The sequence below is a fragment of the Oncorhynchus mykiss genome, chromosome 30 (genome assembly GCF_057628025.1).
Source record: "Oncorhynchus mykiss isolate SJ-2025 chromosome 30, ASM5762802v1, whole genome shotgun sequence".
NCBI classification, from domain to species: domain Eukaryota; kingdom Metazoa; phylum Chordata; class Actinopteri; order Salmoniformes; family Salmonidae; genus Oncorhynchus; species Oncorhynchus mykiss.
This window is the reverse complement of record NC_143051.1, coordinates 21,798,208-21,817,230: the sequence shown is the minus strand read 5'-3', so window position 1 is coordinate 21,817,230 and position 19,023 is coordinate 21,798,208. Positions and strand designations below refer to the sequence as shown.

Below are 19,023 nucleotides of genomic sequence, written 5' to 3'. Positions count from 1 at the left end.
AGTACATATTTTGCAATTTACTTGCGAGATAAAGTTCAACCCTGTGATCTATGATTTATACCAAATCCAGTTTTATAATACTAGGATCATGAACTGTGTTTCTGCCACTCCCCAGGGCAACCTGCAGTTTGAGACAGACAGTGAGAGTGTCCAGGTGGTGGGTTTGGAGGCTGTGAGTCACATCGCTGGGCTGACCACCACAAAGCCAGACAACGTGACTAAGAGCCTGCTGTTCCGCACTGTGGCCACCGGGGGCGGAGAGGTCATAGAGAAGGGACACACTGAAAAGGAGGCCTGCTTTGGCCGTGACGCTTTTGCCAAGGTACTGGGCTGGTCACTATTAGCACAGCAAGACTTGTCTTCATAAATGACAAATCCCATCAATGTTGACTCATTATTGTGTACTGCATAATCTCTGTCTTTTATTCTCTCTCTCTCTCTCTCTCTCTCTCTCTCTCTCTCTCTCTCTCTCTCTCTCTCTCTCTCTTTCTCTCTCTCTCTTTTGTTCTCTCTCTTTCTGTCTCTCTCTCACTCTTTCTCTCTCTCACTCGTTCTCTCTCTTTCTTTCTCCTTCTCACTCTTTCTCTGTCTTTTTTTTCTCTCACTCTCTCTCTCACTCTTTCTCTCTCTCTCTCTTTCGCTCTCTCTCTCAATCTCTCTTTCTCTCTCTCTCTCTCTTTTTTTCTCTCTCCTGCTCTATGTTGGTTCTTTAGGCTCTCTATGAGAGATTGTTTTGTTGGATTGTGGCTCGTATCAATGCTGTTATTGAGGTGAAAGACTACAACCCAGTGCTCCATGGGAAAAACACAGTCATCGGAGTGCTGGATATTTACGGCTTTGAAATCTTCGAAAACAACAGGTTAGACTCTCCAATAGTATCTATCTACCTTCTCCTCCCTGTCCATGTATTTACAATCGTGTGAGTTATCAGGATGGTGGATCAACCTTGTATTTGACCAGATGGATATATCTTGATATGAATATTTCTCACAATATCTACAATTTCAAACTTTTTGAAACCTCTCTGAAGATTGCATTTATTCAAAATGTATGGTAGTCATGGTGACTACATGATCTGTTGTTCCATGTTGAAACCTGTGTTTCTGTGTTGTCGTCGGGCAGCTTTGAACAGTTCTGTATTAACTACTGTAATGAGAAGCTGCAGCAGCTCTTCATCGAGCTGATCCTTCGCCAGGAACAAGACGAGTACCAGAGAGAGGGTATCACCTGGCAGCATGTGAGACACACACGTGCACGCGGACTAACACAAACACATGCCCACACAGATGCGCATGCACGCAGAAACACACTTTCTTTCTTTCTTTCTTTCTTTCTTTCTTTCTCTCTCTCTCTCTCTCTCTCTCTCTCTCTCTCACTCTATCTCTCTGTCTCTTGTTTCTCGCTCTCTCCACAAACACACTCCCATAAGCAACACATGCAGTATTCAGAAGCCTACATCTAACAGTTCCTCTCCCCCTGTGTGTTTCCAGATTGACTACTTTAACAACCAGATCATCGTGGACCTGGTGGAACAGCCCCATAAGGGCATCATCTCTGTGTTGGACGAGGCCTGTCTCACTGTGGGCAAGGTGACAGACACCATCTGCCTGGAGAGCATGGATGCTAAGCTGGGACAACACCCTCACTACACCTCCCGCAAGGTGGGTCAGACGAGCAACGCTGCCTTCAATAGAATAAACTCTATTCTATTCTATGTTATTCTCTTCTATTCTAATCTATTATATGTTATTCTCTTATAATCTAGTCTATTTTATTCTCCCAGGCCATACTTATAACACAAATACCTCAACATTTCCTCTCTACAGCTCCTATAACCATGTCCCTATAACCATAAAATAGTAATTCCTTCTGCAACTTACACTAAAAACCCACAACGTGAATTATGCTGAGGTACACCAATCCTTCCTCTACCTCACTGAATATGTCTTCTCTCCATTACTGTCTTCATTGTACTGCAACACTCCCATCAGGACCCCATTGACGGTTTAAGAATGGCTTTAACACCCCACTGGTGTGATATTGTTAGTGCAGTTACACTGGATGGTCAATAGAGAGCAGGGGTATCCATTCCACTATTTGCACTCTGTTGTGGTTTCGTTATACTTCAGAAGGCAGCTACATTCCATTGAGACCATTGAGACAGACAGCAGCATCCAATGGTAGTGGGTCTAAATGCTCCACTTCCAACTACTGTAAGATGTCTTGATCTCTTGAAGAGAACTATGTGAGAGACATACGAGAGGTGTAAGAGATGATTGTATCCCCCTTGGCCAGCCTATATTACAGAGGGTAACTGTGATGATGATGATGATGATGATGATGATGAGGATAAGGATGATGTTGACGATGGTGATGAGGAGGTTGATGATGATAATAATGGTGATAATGATGGTCACAATGGTGATGACGGTGATGATGATTGTCACAATGACAATGATGGTGATGATAGTGATGATAAAGGTGATGGTGATGATGATGATGATGATGATGGGGATAATATCTCCATTGTAGCTCACCCCATCAGACAAGACCATGGAGTTCCACAGAGACTTCCGTATCCGCCACTATGCTGGGGATGTCACGTGAGTCACATACTTGTATTTGCTGTAAAGTCACATACTTTATTCTCCTTCATCCCTTTTGGCCATCCTGCTGTGTTCTCTCTGAAAAATGAAGTTCATTTAATCTGATTGTCATAAGGTTCCATGACTTTGTCCACACAGGGCATCTGAACACACAAAATACATTTTGATGATTGTCATTACATTTGGGGTGTTTTATTGAACTTTTGTACACATGTAGTGTTCCCAGTGAAACATGACAGGTCATTAGAAATGAATGGGTTGAGACTACTATTAGTGTATAAAATTGAGTTCAGGCACATGCCCATTCATCAGATGAACACACTTCCTCTTCACATGCATGTGTGTTTGAGCACACACACACACACACACACAAACACACACACACACACACACACACACACACACACACACACACACACACACACACACACACACACACACACACACACACACACACACACACCTCACTCCCTTCTTGGCTTCCATGGCAACCCCCACGGGAACCTTTCCCCAATGGAATCTTTCCCCCATGGGAACCACACCTGTTTGCATTCTCACAAACAATCGCAAGATTGTTTCAATAATATATAGAACTTTTCTCGCAGCTCTAGTATATACAGCTTTTAAAGGCCTTGCTCACAATTCGTTCTGTGGGAGCACAATGACCAAACAATATACTGTATGTGAGGCTCTTGATCATTTCTTTGATCATGACACTGGTGAGGAGGAGAGAGGACAGGAAACTGACAGTGAAGATGCATTAGAGGAGAAAGTAGTGTGTGATAAATAGCACAATATGTTCATCTGAGTATTTGTTATAGTCAAAATAATACATAATGTTATAGTCAAAATAACACAACATTAGGTGATAATATATGTATTATTATGGATTTATAATCAGCTATAACGGGGCGTTCATTTTGAACCGGGAACACAAAATTAATTAACATGAAACGAACACAACAGTTGGGTTACGGCTGACTCAGCCTGCACTTAAACCACAACCATGACAGGAAACTATGGTGGTTCAACAGGTGAAATGTCATGATGATGTAACACAGGGAAGGTCATAGGTTATAGGACCTATAAGATTAATGTTGATTGGATGAAAAATCAATGGCAGTGTAGATAAATGGAGTCAAGCCAATACCAGCGCCAAGCCATTAGCGACTTGGCTAGCACTGTTGGCACTAGTATTGTGGGACCTACAGGAAAACATTTGAAATAGAAGGACATCATCTTGTTGAGTGAGGGAGAGAGGAAGGGAGGGACAAGGGAGGGAGAGAGAGAGAGAGAGAGAGAGAGGAATGAGGGAGGGATGAGGAAGGGAGGTAGGAGAGAGCAGTGAGGGAGTAGACCAAACTGTTATCCAGTACCAGGGTCTTTCATAGGTTAACACTTTGGGTTTATCTAGTACCAGCGTATTTCATTGGCTAACACTGGGGTTTTTTCAATGGATTTCACATGACTGGGCCTGGGAGGGCATGGGCCCACCCACTTGGGAGCCAGGTCCACCTACTGGGGAGCCAGGCCCAGGCAATCAGAATGAGTTTTTCCTCACAAAGGGGCTTTATTACAGACAGGTTGGATGCACTGCCAAATTCTCTAAAACGACATTGGAGGCGGCTTATGGTCGAAAAATGAACAATAAATTCTCTGGCAACAGCTCTGTTGGAAATTCCTGCAGTCAGCATGCCAATTGCACGCTCCCTCAAAACTTGAGACATGATCTGTGGCATTGTGTTGTGTGACAGAACTGCACATTTTAAAGTGGCCTTTTATTTAATGAGAGAAATAAGCTTTTTGTGCATATGGAACATTTCTGTGATCTTTTATTTCAGCTCATGAAAAATGTAGATGTTGCGTTTATATTTTTGTTCAGTGTAGGTTTGAAGGTGGAGGGTAGCATATGGGGTGGAAGTACATTGTGTGCAGTAAACAGTATGGAAATATATGGTTATACAAAGCAAAGGTATACAAAGCAAAGGTTAAAAATGGGGGTTTATCCACTACTAGGGTCTTCCATTGGCTAACACTGAGGGTTTATCCAGTACCAAGGTCTTCCATTGGCTAACACTGAGGGTTTATCCAGTACCAAGGTCTTACATTGGCTTACAGTGGGTTTGAAGGGTCTACATTGCCCTCAATTTTAGAAATAGTAGGGCATCAAAGGAGCCAGGGAGGGAAAGAGGAAAGGATGGAGAGGGAGGGAGGCATAGAGAGAGGAAGGATGGGAGGGAGAGAGAGAGAGAGAGAGAGAGAGAGAGAGAGAGAGAGAGAGAGAGAGAGAGAGAGAGAGAGAGAGAGAGAGAGAGAGAGAGAGAGAGAGAGAGAGAGAGAGAGAGAGAGAGACCCTTGTACTTGGTTAAAACTGGGGGTTTATCCACTACTAGGGTCTTCCATTGGCTAACACTGAGGGTTTATCCAGTACCAAGGTCTTCCATTGGCTAACACTGGGGGTTTATCCAGTAAAAAGGTCTTCCATTGGCTTACAGTGGGTTTGAAGGGTCTACATTGCCCTCAATTTTAGAAATAGTAGGGCATCAAAGGAGCCAGGGAGGGAAAGAGGAAAGGATAGAGAGGGAGGGAGGCATAGAGAGAGGAAGGATGGGAGAGAGAGAGAGACAGAGAGAGAACCAGACTATTTCCCCTTAGAAAGTCTCGAGCAGTATTAATAATAAGGGAGAAGTCGAGTGGAGTGCCAAGTACATGTGACGAGAAATGACAGTCAGGGAATCCAGGTTAACATGATGTATAACATGACTTCAACACTGAGCAATTAGGCCATGTTTGGTTTACATTCATCCATCCCTGAATCCCCAGCTGGCTCACACATCACAGTCATGCCTTTTAGTGCACAACATGCTAATGTACTAGTCTTCGCCTGCATCTGAAATTACACCTTATTCCCTATATAGGGCATTATTTTTGAGCAGGGCTCTGGTCCAAGGTAGTGCAATATATAGTTAAAAGGATTAGACGTTGTTCCAGTACAACAGGGCTCCTGGGCGGCCAAGATGGAAGGCTCTCCTTGTCACTGTGTTGTCCTCGTCTGTCTGTCACTCTGTCACAGCCAGGACCCAGGGGAGAGCCTGCCTCAGCCTAGCTGTCATCCCCCGTAAGGTCCCTACACCTCTCCCCTGTGACTGCAACAGACCCCCCCCCCCAACCTATCCCATCCCCTGCTCCTGCTAAATATACCCTGCCTCGTCCCTGCCACCCCCCCATGTCACAACGCCACCCCTCCCATCCCACGCCCCTCCAGCACTGACCTACTTTGCTCCCCCCTCCCTCCTGACTTTTCTCACTCCGTCTCTCTTTCTCTTCCTCTCTGTCTTATTCTCTCTGTCTTACCGCTATCATCTGTATCCTACAGCCATACCTTTCCATCTCATTGCCCTGTAGTGTTGCCGACTCCTCAAACCCATCCTAACTCTAGATACTATTGAACTTCATGCTATAGCTTAGCCTTTATATTTTAACCATGGCCTTTAGCACTTCACTCTCAGTCTCTCACCACTATATACCTTTGCTTTGTATAACCATATATTTCCATACTGTTTACTGCACACAATGTTCTTCCATATGCTACCCTCCACCTTCAAACCTACACTGAACAAAAATATAAACGCAACATGTACATTTTTCATGAGCTGAAATAAAAGATCACAGAAATGTTCCATATGCACAAAAAGCTTATTTCTCTCAATAAATAAAAGGCCACTTTAAAATGTGCATTTCTGTCACACAACACAATGCCACAGATCATGTCTCAAGTTTTGAGGGAGCGTGCAATTGGCATGCTGACTGCAGGAATTTCCAACAGAGCTGTTGCCAGAGAATTTAATGTTAATTTCTCGACCATAAGCCGCCTCCAATGTCGTTTTAGAGAATTTGGCAGTACATCCAACCTGTCTGTAATAAAGCCCTTTTGTGAGGAAAAACTAATTCTGATTGCCTGGGTCTGGCTCCCCAGTAGGTGGACCTGGCTCCCAAGTGGGTGGGCCCATGCCCTCCCAGGCCCAGTCATGTGAAATCCATAGATTAGGCCCTAATGAATGTGTTTAAATTGACTGATTTCCACCTATGAACAGTATTCAATTCAATTCAAGGGCTTTATTGGCATGGGAAACATGTGTTAACATTGCCAAAGCAAGTGAGGTAGATAATATATGAAGTGAATATATCAAGTGAAAAACAATCAAAATTAACAGTAAACATTACACATACAGAAGTTTCAAAACAATAAAGACATTACAAAAGTCATATTATATATATATACAGTGTTTTAACAATGTACAAATGGTTAAAGGACACAAGATAAAATAAATAAGCATACAGTGCCTTGCGAAAGTATTCGGCCCCCTTGAACTTTGCGACCTTTTGCCACATTTCAGGCTTCAAACATAAAGATATAAAACTGTATTTTTTTGTGAAGAATCAACAACAAGTGGGACACAATCATGAAGTGGAACGGCATTTATTGGATATTTCAAACTTTTTTAACAAATCAAAAACTGAAAAATTGGGCGTGCAAAATTATTCAGCCCCCCTAAGTTAATACTTTGTAGCGCCACCTTTTGCTGCGATTACAGCTGTAAGTCGCTTGGGGTATGTCTCTATCAGTTTTGCACATCGAGAGACTGACATTTTTTCCCATTCCTCCTTGCAAAACAGCTCGAGCTCAGTGAGGTTGGATGGAGAGCATTTGTGAACAGCAGTTTTCAGTTCTTTCCACAGATTCTCGATTGGATTCAGGTCTGGACTTTGACTTGGCCATTCTAACACCTGGATATGTTTATTTTTGAACCATTCCATTGTAGATTTTGCTTTATGCTTTGGATCATTGTCTTGTTGGAAGACAAATCTCCGTCCAAGTCTCAGGTCTTTTGCAGACTTCATCAGGTTTTCTTCCAGAATGGTCCTGTATTTGGCTCCATCCATCTTCCCATCAATTTTAACCATCTTCCCTGTCCCTGCTGAAGAAAAGCAGGCCCAAACCATGATGCTGCCACCACCATGTTTGACAGTGGGGAGGGTGTGTTCAGGGTGATGAGCTGTGTTGCTTTTACACCAAACATAACGTTTTGCATTGTTGCCAAAAAGTTACATGGTTTCATCTGACCAGAGCACCTTCTTCCACATGTTTGGTGTGTCTCCCAGGTGGCTTGTGGTAAACTTTAAACAACACTTTTTATGGATATCTTTAAGAAATGGCTTTCTTCTTGCCACTCTTCCATAAAGGCCAGATTTGTGCAATATACGACTGATTGTTGTCCTATGGACAGAGTCTCCCACCTCAGCTGTAGATCTCTGCAGTTCATCCAGAGTGATCATGGGCCTCTTGGCTGCATCTCTGATCAGTCTTCTTCTTGTATGAGCTGAAAGTTTAGAGGGACGGCCAGGTCTTGGTAGATTTGCAGTGGTCTGATACTCCTTCCATTTCAATATTATCGCTTGCACAGTGCTCCTTGGGATGTTTAAAGCTTGGGAAATCTTTTTGTATCCAAATCCGGCTTTAAACTTCTTCACAACAGTATCTCGGACCTGCCTGGTGTGTTCCTTGTTCTTCATGATGCTCTCTGCGCTTTTAACGGACCTGTGAGACTATCGCAGTGCAGGTGCATTTATACGGAGACTTGAGTACACACAGGTGGATTGTATTTATCATCATTAGTCATTTAGGTCAACATTGGATCATTCAGAGATCCTCACTGAACTTCTGGAGAGAGTTTGCTGCACTGAAAGTAAAGGGGCTGAATAATTTTGCACGCCCAATTTTTCAGTTTTTGATTTGTTAAAAAAGTTTGAAATATCCAATAAATGTCGTTCCACTTCATGATTGTGTCCCACTTGTTGTTGATTCTTCACAAAGAAATACAGTTTTATATCTTTATGTTTGAAGCCTGAAATGTGGCAAAAGGTCGCAAAGTTCAAGGGGGCCGAATACTTTCGCAAGGCACTGTAATTATGGGTTGTATTTACAATGGTGTTTGTTCTTCACTGGTTGCCCTTTTCCGTGGCAACAGGTCACAAATCTTGCTGCTGTGATGGCACACTGTGGAATTTCACCCAGTAGATATGGACAATTGGATTTGTTTTCGAATTCTTTGTGGATCTGTGTAATCTGAGGGAAATATGTCTCTCTAATATGGTCATACATTGGGCAGGAGGTTAGGAAGTGCAGCTCAGTTTCCACCTCATTTTGTGGGCAGTGAGCACATAGCCTGTCTTCTCTTGAGAGCCATGTCTGCCTACGGCGGCCTTTCTCAATAGCAAGGCTATGCTCACTGAGTCTGTACATAGTCAAAGCTTTCCTTAATTTTGGGTCAGTCACAGTGGTCAGGTATTCTGCCGCTGTGTACTCTCTGTTTAGGGCCAAATAGCATTCTAGTTTGCTCTGTTTTTTTGTTAATTCTTTCCAATGTGTCAAGTAATTATCTTTTTGTTTTCTCATGATTTGGTTGGGTCTAATTGTGCTGTTGTCCTGGGGCTCTGTAGGGTGTGTTTGTGTTTGTGAACAGAGCCCCAGGACCAGCTTGCTTAAGGGACTCTTCTCCAGGTTCATCTCTCTGTAGGTGATGGCTTTGTTATGGAAGGTTTGGGAATCGCTTCCTTTTAGGTGGTTATAGAATTTAACGGCTCTTTTCTGGATTTTGATAATTAGTGGGTATCGGCCTAATTCTGCTCTGCATGCATTATTTGGTGTTCTACGTTGTACACAGAGGATATTTTTGCAGAATTCTGCGTGCAGAGTCTCAATTTGGTGTTTGTCCCATTTTGTGAAGTCTTGGTTGGTGAGCGGACCCCAGACCTCACAACCATAAAGGGCAATGGGCTCTATGACTGATTCAAGTATTTTTAGCCAAATCCTAATTGGTATGTTGAAATTTATGTTCTTTTTGATGGCATAGAATGCCCTTCTTGCCTTGTTTCTCAGATCGTTCACAGCTTTGTGGAAGTTACCTGTGGCGCTGATGTTTAGGCCAAGGTATGTATAGTTTTTTGTGTGCTCTAGGGCAACAGTGTCTAGATGGAATTTGTATTTGTGGTCCTGGTGACTGGACCTTTTTTGGAACACCATTATTTTGGTCTTACTGAGATTTACTGTCAGGGCCCAGGTCTGACAGAATCTGTGCATAAGATCTAGGTGCTCCTGTAGGCCCTCCTTGGTTGGTGACAGAAGCACCAGATCATCAGCAAACAGCAGACATTTGACTTCGGATTCTAGCAGGGTGAGGTCGGGTGCTGCAGACTTTTCTAGTGCCCGCGCCAATTCGTTGATATATATGTTGAAGAGGGTGGGGCTTAAGCTGCATCCCTGTCTAACCCCACGACCCTGTGTGAAGAAATGTGTGTGTTAACTCAGTAAAATCTTTGAAATTGTTGCATGTTGCGTTTATATTTTTGGAAACACTTGAGAAAATGAGGGATACAAAGTATATTATTGTTGTTGCCCAATGCCCTATTACAACACTTTATGTTGGTGTTTCCTTCATTTTGGCAGTTACCTGTACAATACAGTATATACCAGGGTTAACCAAACTCAGTCCTCGGGACCTCAAGGGGTGCACGTTTTGGTTTTTGCCCTAACACTACACAGTTAACTCATATCAACTAATTATCAAGCTTTGATCATCAGAATCAGCTCTGTAGTGTTAGGGAAAAACAGAGAGTTTGGGAAATGCTCATATATACCCTGAATCATCCTTCATCTTCTCGATAGCTGCTTTTCCTCCCTGTGTCACCCTGTCTGTCCTGTCCTTGTAGCATCTGCCCTGGCCCTGTATGTGTCTGCCTTCCAAATGGCATCCTATTCCCTACGTAGGGCTTTACTTTTGACCAGCGCCTGGTCAAAAGTAGTGCACTATATAGGGAATAGGGTTTAATTTGGAACACATGGTGTGTTCTTCTCTCTAGAGAGGTTCCTGGAATCCGGTCAGGTGGTGTTGACACAACAACAACACACACACACACACACACACACACACACACACACACACACACACACACACACACACACACACACACACACACACACACACACACACACACACACACACACACACACACACACACACACACACACACACACACACACACACACACACACACACACACACACACACACACACACACACACACACACACACACAGAGCCTCCATCAGCCTCAGGAGCACATCTGTCATACTAACACAAGCTCTTCATCTGCCTCTCTGTCCAGATGTGACAGTCATGGAGAGACAGAACATTCTTTCACAGTGCCATATCTGTGTGTGGCAGGGGTGTGTCTGTGTGTGTTTGAAAAAGAGAGTGAGAGAGCAAGTTCTTGTGTATGCATGAGTATGTACCTGCACGCTTGTGTGTGCGTGCGTGTGTGTGTTTGAGAGAGAGAGCGAGTTCTTGTGTATGCATGAGTATGTACCTGCACACTTGTGTGTGCGTGCGTGTGTGTGTTTGAGAGAGAGAGCGAGTTCTTGTGTATGCATGAGTATGTACCTGCACACTTGTGTGTGCGTGTGTGTGTTTGAGAGAGACAGAGAGTTATTGTGTATGCATGAGTGTGTGTGTGTGTGTGTGTGTGTGTGTGTGTGTGTGTGTGTGTGTGTGTGTGTGTGTGTGTGTGTGTGTGTGTGTGTGTGTGTGTGTATTTAAGGGTTTAGCCTTTCACATCTGGGTCTCTAATCCAGTGAAGCAGCATGCCACGAGATATCACTTCGGCGAAGTTTCAACTCAATTTACCTCATTTAGTTCTAAACAATTAATAAAGTTAATTAATTGTTCTATTTTCTATTTAATGTAATCAGGTTGCCCCATGCAGACATATTGTGTATTTTTTAATAGTAACTAGTACCGCAAAGTGGTGCATAATATCATAAAACACGTTGTTGATGTGGTTCAACTCAGTTTTTATCCCCTCCTGTTTCTTAAATGTAAGCTCTCGGGGAGTTTACTCAATCCACTAAGCTCCGTAACTATTATTATAAGCTTCTGCCTGAGGACTCCTTGACTCACTTGAGAGAGTACTGTTCTATTTGTGTAGAAGGGATTGCGCTAGTAATATAGCATACATTCTCAATGGCACCCTATTCCCCATGTACAGTGCCTTGCGAAAGTATTCGGCCCCCTTGAACTTTGCGACCTTTTGCCACATTTCAGGCTTCAAACATAAAGATATAAAACTGTATTTTTTTTGTGAAGAATCAACAACAAGTGGGACACAATCATGAAGTGGAACGACATTTATTGGATATTTCAAACTTTTTTAACAAATCAAAAACTGAAAAATTGGGCGTGCAAAATTATTCAGCCCCTTTACTTTCAGTGCAGCAAACTCTCTCCAGAAGTTCAGTGAGGATCTCTGAATGATCCAATGTTGACCTAAATGACTAATGATGATAAATACAATCCACCTGTGTGTAATCAAGTCTCCGTATAAATGCACCTGCACTGTGATAGTCTCAGAGGTCCGTTAAAAGCGCAGAGAGCATCATGAAGAACAAGGAACACAACAGGCAGGTCCGAGATACTGCTGTGAAGAAGTTTAAAGCCGGATTTGGATACAAAAAGATTTCCCAAGCTTTAAACATCCCAAGGAGCACTGTGCAAGCGATAATATTGAATGGAAGGAGTATCAGACCACTGCAAATCTACCAAGACCTGGCCATCCCTCTAAACTTTCAGCTCATACAAGGAGAAGACTGATCAGAGATGCAGCCAAGAGGCCCATGATCACTCTGGATGAACTGCAGAGATCTACAGCTGAGGTGGGAGACTCTGTCCATAGGACAATAATCAGTCGTATATTGCACAAATCTGGCCTTTATGGAAGAGTGGCAAGAAGAAAGCCATTTCTTAATGATATCCATAAAAAGTGTTGTTTAAAGTTTGCCACAAGCCACCTGGGAGACACACCAAACATGTGGAAGAAGGCGCTCTGGTCAGATGAAACCAAAATTGAACTTTTTGGCAACAATGCAAAACGTTATGTTTGGCGTAAAAGCAACACAGCTGAACACACCATCCCCACTGTCAAACATGGTGGTGGCAGCATCATGGTTTGGGCCTGCTTTTCTTCAGCAGGGACAGGGAAGATGGTTAAAATGGATGGAAAGATGGATGGAGCCAAATACAGGACCATTCTGGAAGAAAACCTGATGGAGTCTGTAAAAGACCTGAGACTGGGACGGAGATTTGTCTTCCAACAAGACAATGATCAAAAACATAAAGCAAAATCTACAATGGAATGGTTCAAAAATAAACATATCCAGGTGTTAGAATGGCCAAGTCAAAGTCCAGACCTGAATCCAATCGAGAATCTGTGGAAAGAATTGAAAACTGCTGTTCACAAATGCTCTCCATCCAACCTCACTGAGCTCGAGCTGTTTTGCAAGGAGGAATGGGAAAAAAATTCAGTCTCTCGATGTGCAAAACTGATAGAGACATACCCCAAGCGACTTACAGCTGTAATCGCAGCAAAAGGTGGCGCTACAAAGTATTAACTTAAGGGGGCTGAATAATTTTGCACGCCCAATTTTTCAGTTTTTGATTTGTTAAAAAAGTTTGAAATATCCAATAAATGTCGTTCCACTTCATGATTGTGTCCCACTTGTTGTTGATTCTTCACAAAAAAATACAGTTTTATATCTTTATGTTTGAAGCCTGAAATGTGGCAAAAGGTCGCAAAGTTCAAGGGGGCCGAATACTTTCGCAAGGCACTGTAGTGCACCACTTTTGACTAGAACCCTACGTGCCCTGGTCAAAAGTAGTATAGTACTAAGGTAATAGGGTGCCATTAGTGATCCATCATAGTCTCCCATTAGGAAAGAGTTTAGGACTGACTCTAATGTACTGTCTGTGTTACTTCACTTATGGTTTCAGTGTCAGAACTCATGTACTGTCATTTTTATAGCACCTTTCAGGCTTTTCTCGACTTGTCACTTCAATTCATGTTCTTGCGGGGGGGTCTCTTGTACATTTTAGGCTGTGTTAGTTTCTATAACCTCTGTCTGTCTTTCTCTCTATTTCAGATATTCCGTCGAGGGCTTTTTGGACAAGAACAAGGACCCACTCTTCCAAGATTTCAAGCGGCTCATGTATAACAGGTGTCTCACCCTCTGCTCTCCTCTTCTCTCCTAGACTACTTAATCCTGTCCTTACAGTACCCTCTGCTCTCCTCTTCTATCCTAGACTACTTAATCCTATCCTTACAGTACCCTCTGCTCTCCTCTTCTCTCCTAGACTACTTAATCCTGTCCTTACAGTACCCTCTGCTCTCCTCTTCTATCCTAGACTACTTCATCCTGTCCTTACAGTACCCTCTGCTCTCCTCTTCTATCCTAGACTACTTCATCCTGTCCTTACAGTACCCTCTGCTCTCCTCTTCTCTCATAGACTACTTCATCCTGTCCTTACAGTACCCTCTGCTCTCCTCTTCTCTCCTAGACTACTTAATCCTACTTGATATCTCCTTCAGCTGTTCAAACTCTCTTTAAACTCTTACATTTGAGCCTGTGTTCACTTTTATAACCTCCTTCCATCTCTCTCTCCATCTCTCTCTCGCTTCTCTCTCTCATTCTGTAGTTCCAACCCTGTGCTGAAGGAGATGTGGCCAGATGGTCAGCTGAGCATCACAGAGGTCACTAAACGACCCCTGACTGCAGCCACCCTCTTCAAGAACTCCATTGTGGCCCTTGTGGATAAACTGGGCTGCAAGGTCAGTGGTGGTTGATTGCAGACTGGTTGTATTGTATACTGGTTGCTTATGTGACCAAAACAGACACATGGGCAACTTCTCATAGCGATAAAAGTTCACACCTTCATTCTGTTCATGGTGACTCTGGTGTGCTTGGTAGGTTTGATGTTAGTCCCACTCCTACTTCTCTCCCAACTTTTTGGCAAAATAATATGCATCCGTGTTGCTTGGCAACGGCTGTCAAATCAAGGCCACTCGTCCGTCACTCTCTATGCTTTTTATCTAACATGAGCTTAACCTCTCTGTCATCATCGTCCTCTGGACATTGTGCACTAGCCACACCTGTGTTTCTAACAGCTGGACGAATCAACCAGCTCCTAGAAATATGGATAACGTTGTCAGAGATAACAATGTCTGTTTTTGAAAGGTCAGTCAGATACTGACAAACTGCAGGGATTATTACTGAGGCACACACACACACACACAAAAATATCCCAAAACACAGCCTGGTACGGTTTCCACCCGGCTGCCTGTGGTCCTATAAGCCTCTCCCTAGGGGGTCTAGTCTATCTATCTGTCCTGTGAGAAAATGCCTGGACACAAGACATACCACCACTACATTAATGAGATGGCAGTCTGCTGCACAGACAAGACTGGTCCTGTATTCCACACAGACCTGTGCCATATCTACAGTATATGTGATGTAATATCCTGTATTCCACACAGACCTGTGCCGTATCTACAGTATCTGTGATTTAATATCCTGTATCCCACACAGACCTGTGCCGTATCTACAGTATCTGTGATGTAATATCCTGTATCCCACACAGACCTGTGCCATATCTACAGTATATGTCATGTAATATCCTGTATCCCACACAGACCTGTGCCATATCTACAGTTCTACAGTATATGTGATGTAATATCTTGTATCTCACACAGACCTGTGCCATATCTACAGTACTGTATATGTGATGTAATATCCTGGATCCCACACAGACCTGTGCCATATCTACAGTATATGTGATGTAATATCCTGTATCTCACACAGACCTGTGCCATATCTACAGTATATGTGATGTAATATCCTGTATCCCACACAGACCTGTGCCATATCTACAGTATATGTGATGTAATATCCTGTATCCCACACAGACCTGTGCCATATCTACAGTATATGTGATGTAATATCCTGTATCTCACACAGACCTGTGCCATATCTACAGTATATGCAACGTTTTGGACATATGAGTGATTAAGCATGTCTTACATCACATGAGGAATCTGTTTCTACATGAGGTGATATGTCTCCCTGTAACCCTGACTGAGAAGTGACGTTTCCTGCTGTTATTTTGAGATGACCGACTTGTGCTTCAGTGCTTCTCTATGAGGATGGGCTAGGCCAGTGTGTATGGTGGGGGGACGGGGACGAGGGGGGGGTGGGATGGACACATTGGGGACAGTTTTTAGGTCATGTTGAAGGACTGGATGCCCTGATTGTTAGTCCCAGGGGGACACCTGTACCCAATCTGACCTACCGCCTCTCCTCTCCTCGTTGTACCCCTCCCAGTCTAACTGCCTCCTTTCTCAAGTCTGAGCTAAAATTGTTGTGCTGGTGTGAGTGTGTGTGAGTGTGTGTGAGTGTGTGTGTGTGTGTGTGTGTGTGTGTGCTCTGTTCAACTGTATTCATCCTGCAGGGGGCAGTGAATGAGAGACAGACCACAGAACACTAAGAACATAGAGAACAAAGCATGTCTGCATCCCAAATGGCACCCTATTCCCTATATAGCGAACTATGAGCCCTGGTCAAAAGTTGTGTTCTTCAATGGAAATAGAGTGCCATTTGGAACACACAACATGCCCATTCCCTTGACAAGAAGATGTGTCCCTTAATGTGTCCCAGCAAGCTCCTGTCTGGCACACAGAGGTAGCACAAGGACACACTCTCTGTGTCCCAAATGGCACCCTATTTCCTACATAGTGCACTACTTTGACCAGAGCCTCACATGGCTCTGGTCAAAAGTAGTGCACTTCATAGGGAATAGGTTACTAATTGTCATGCTACCACTATCTGTGCACTTTAAAAACTTTAGTATTATGCCGTTTTAGGAGTTTAATAGTCTCTTTCTGTAGGACAGACACTGTGAGTTTGGCCGAGCTAGACTTTAACAATGCATTGATATTCCAATAGGCTTGGATGTATTTCTGCATGATTGTACAAGGCAGATTCAGTCCTCTTTGGGATGGCTATGTTCCACTGAGTTCTGTACAGTCTGGTCCATGCCAAGTTGTCTACAGAACCAATTTGGGCAAAATAAGTATTTCTAATGTTTGTCACTATATTGCTTTTGGACTCTTACCACTATTATGACCAGTATAGGTTATTCTGTCTATTACAGGAGCTGTACTATGTGATACTATAGTAATACACAGTATTTGACTGTTCCACTACTCTCTGTATTGTGAGCGCGGTACTATGTGGTTACAGTATCTCCTATACAGTACATAGATGCGGTAAAGAGGTCAATGGAACTCGACCAAAACAATGGAAATGCGTAGAAGATCCTGAATCTCCTCGTTGCCCTCAAGCAAAATTTGCCTACTGAGTATTTAAGCTATTGTTTATATGTGTATTTCACACTATGTTGAGGTAAGAATCTAAGTATAATGATTGTATGGATGTCAACCACAATACATGTTCATGTCATCGTCACCAAGCAACTGCGTTACAGTTTAAAACAACTTTGACTACCACCACTGATTTCTGTATGCTAGCTATGCTACCAGCTTATACAAAGGGGAGTTATCATTTAGCAGTCACTCCTTCATAACATGAAAAGGGACAACTTCTAAATGTTATGCAGCGAAAACAGCCCAAAATATCGAAATCGGACTTCAGTAACCACATTGTGGATCTGTTACAGTACATCAATCATGATGGATTCGAGCAATATCCACTTTGTTAGATCAGATTTGTTGAATGTGCGCCAATCCGGAGTCCTTCTTCTATCCCCTGCGGTCTGCGTTCCATTGACCTCTTTACTGCATCTATGACAGTGTATTGTATCCTGTTGGACTGTGACTGTGTTCGGTGTATTGTAAGAGCCGTACTATGTGTTACTGCACAGTATACGACTGTGTTGTGTATTGTAGTAGTACAGTATTATATTAGAGGATTCTGTGTGTTGTATTCTAGGAGGCATACTTATTGACTGTGTATTATTCTGTGTATTACAGGAGAGGTACTATGTGAGACTGTACTACACAGTATATAACTATGCTGTTAATGAGTTTGTGTATTGTATTGTAGGAGCCATACTATGTGCGCTGCATCAAGCCCAATGAGATGAAGTCTCCCGTGCTGTTTGACGACGCCCGATGCCAACACCAGGTGGCGTACCTGGGCCTGCTGGAGAACGTCAGGGTGCGGAGGGCAGGGTTCGCCTACCGCCAGCCCTACGCACGCTTCCTACAGAGGTCAGAGGTCATGCACACCCTGAGGTCTAACGTCATTGGGGTGAAAGCTTTACATTAAGAATGAGTCATTTCTCAGCAATTAGAGTCATTGTCCATGATTTTAATAACATTCTGCCACAGTATTCATGTGAATAACAAGCTCTATATGACTGTGTTCAACCATGTGTATAACAGAGGAATTTAAATCTGTCCAATGTCCAATCCTAGCCTCAGTGCCACTCTGTTTGTTCTATCATACCAACTCCTTGTCACTCATTGTCATGTTTAGCACAACTGCCTGTATCTTGAACTCTTCGTCTTCCCTCCTGTGTGTACTGTAGGTATAAGATGACGTGTGAGTACACCTGGCCCAATCACCTGATGGAGACAGACAGAGAGGCAGTGGAGGCTATCGTTACGCAGCACGGTTTCCAGGACGACGTGGCGTATGGACACACCAAGCTGTTTGTGCGAACACCTCGGTCCCTTTTCACGCTGGAGCAGGAGAGAGCTGCGCTCATCCCCATCCTGGTGCTGTTCCTACAGAAGGTAGGGACCCCTAGTGGCCAGAGGCTGTACTGATAGTAAAAGTTCACAAACTGGGTTGTGTTCAATCAATGGGAAGAAAATGGTATATATCTGTTTTGCCAAATGTACATTTTCTCCTGTTTGGTTTTAATGAACAAACCGCCGCGTTCAGATACTCCACACATAATTCTATGGCATTTATCCTGAATTTATATTTCCTGTTACTTTCATAGACCAAATTATCCATGTATGTATGAAAACAGACAGAGATGCATTTAATTGTCCAAGGACCCATGGCATTGGCAGCTAGTCCTAATTAAAACCCCATCGACAGCTTGCGTGTCAGAATGTGAATCACACAGCAGCATCCACATCTCATTAAGACCTCTGCATTTAAAGGGGCAATCCGCAGTTGAAACAATAACAAAGCCTCTGCTTCAGTAAAAAGCTGAGGGATGGGGCTGGAGAAATGTAACCACTCTCAAATTCATAGAAAGACCTATGGATGCAAGGACTGACCATCAACAATATTTTTACTTACATGTAAAACAAACTTATATTTTAAGTTCTGATGGGGTATATCAGTTGAACTTAGCTAATTCGGTATTTATAAGTTATATTCTTAAAGAATCAATGGGTACAATATCATTAATTTACAAGTCCAAAAATGGATGTTGCAACTGCAGATTGCCCCTTTAAAAGAAAAGCTTTTAATTTGTCTCCAGCTTGATGATGAT

The 19,023-nt window shown here is 43.1% G+C and overlaps 1 protein-coding gene across 1 annotated transcript in view; it reads left to right on the top strand.

Moving 5' to 3' along the window:
* The window catches only part of LOC110488095 (myosin IG), a 70,517-nt gene that overhangs the window by 13,564 nt on the left and 37,930 nt on the right, over positions 1-19,023 (top strand). The window contains exons 8-16 of the mRNA XM_036971333.2: positions 116-322; positions 714-859; positions 1,123-1,237; positions 1,491-1,661; positions 2,533-2,603; positions 13,638-13,712; positions 14,191-14,323; positions 17,613-17,779; positions 18,100-18,307. Coding sequence (XP_036827228.2) covers positions 116-322; positions 714-859; positions 1,123-1,237; positions 1,491-1,661; positions 2,533-2,603; positions 13,638-13,712; positions 14,191-14,323; positions 17,613-17,779; positions 18,100-18,307 — 1,293 coding nt within the window. The remainder of the gene's footprint in view (positions 1-115; positions 323-713; positions 860-1,122; positions 1,238-1,490; positions 1,662-2,532; positions 2,604-13,637; positions 13,713-14,190; positions 14,324-17,612; positions 17,780-18,099; positions 18,308-19,023) is intronic.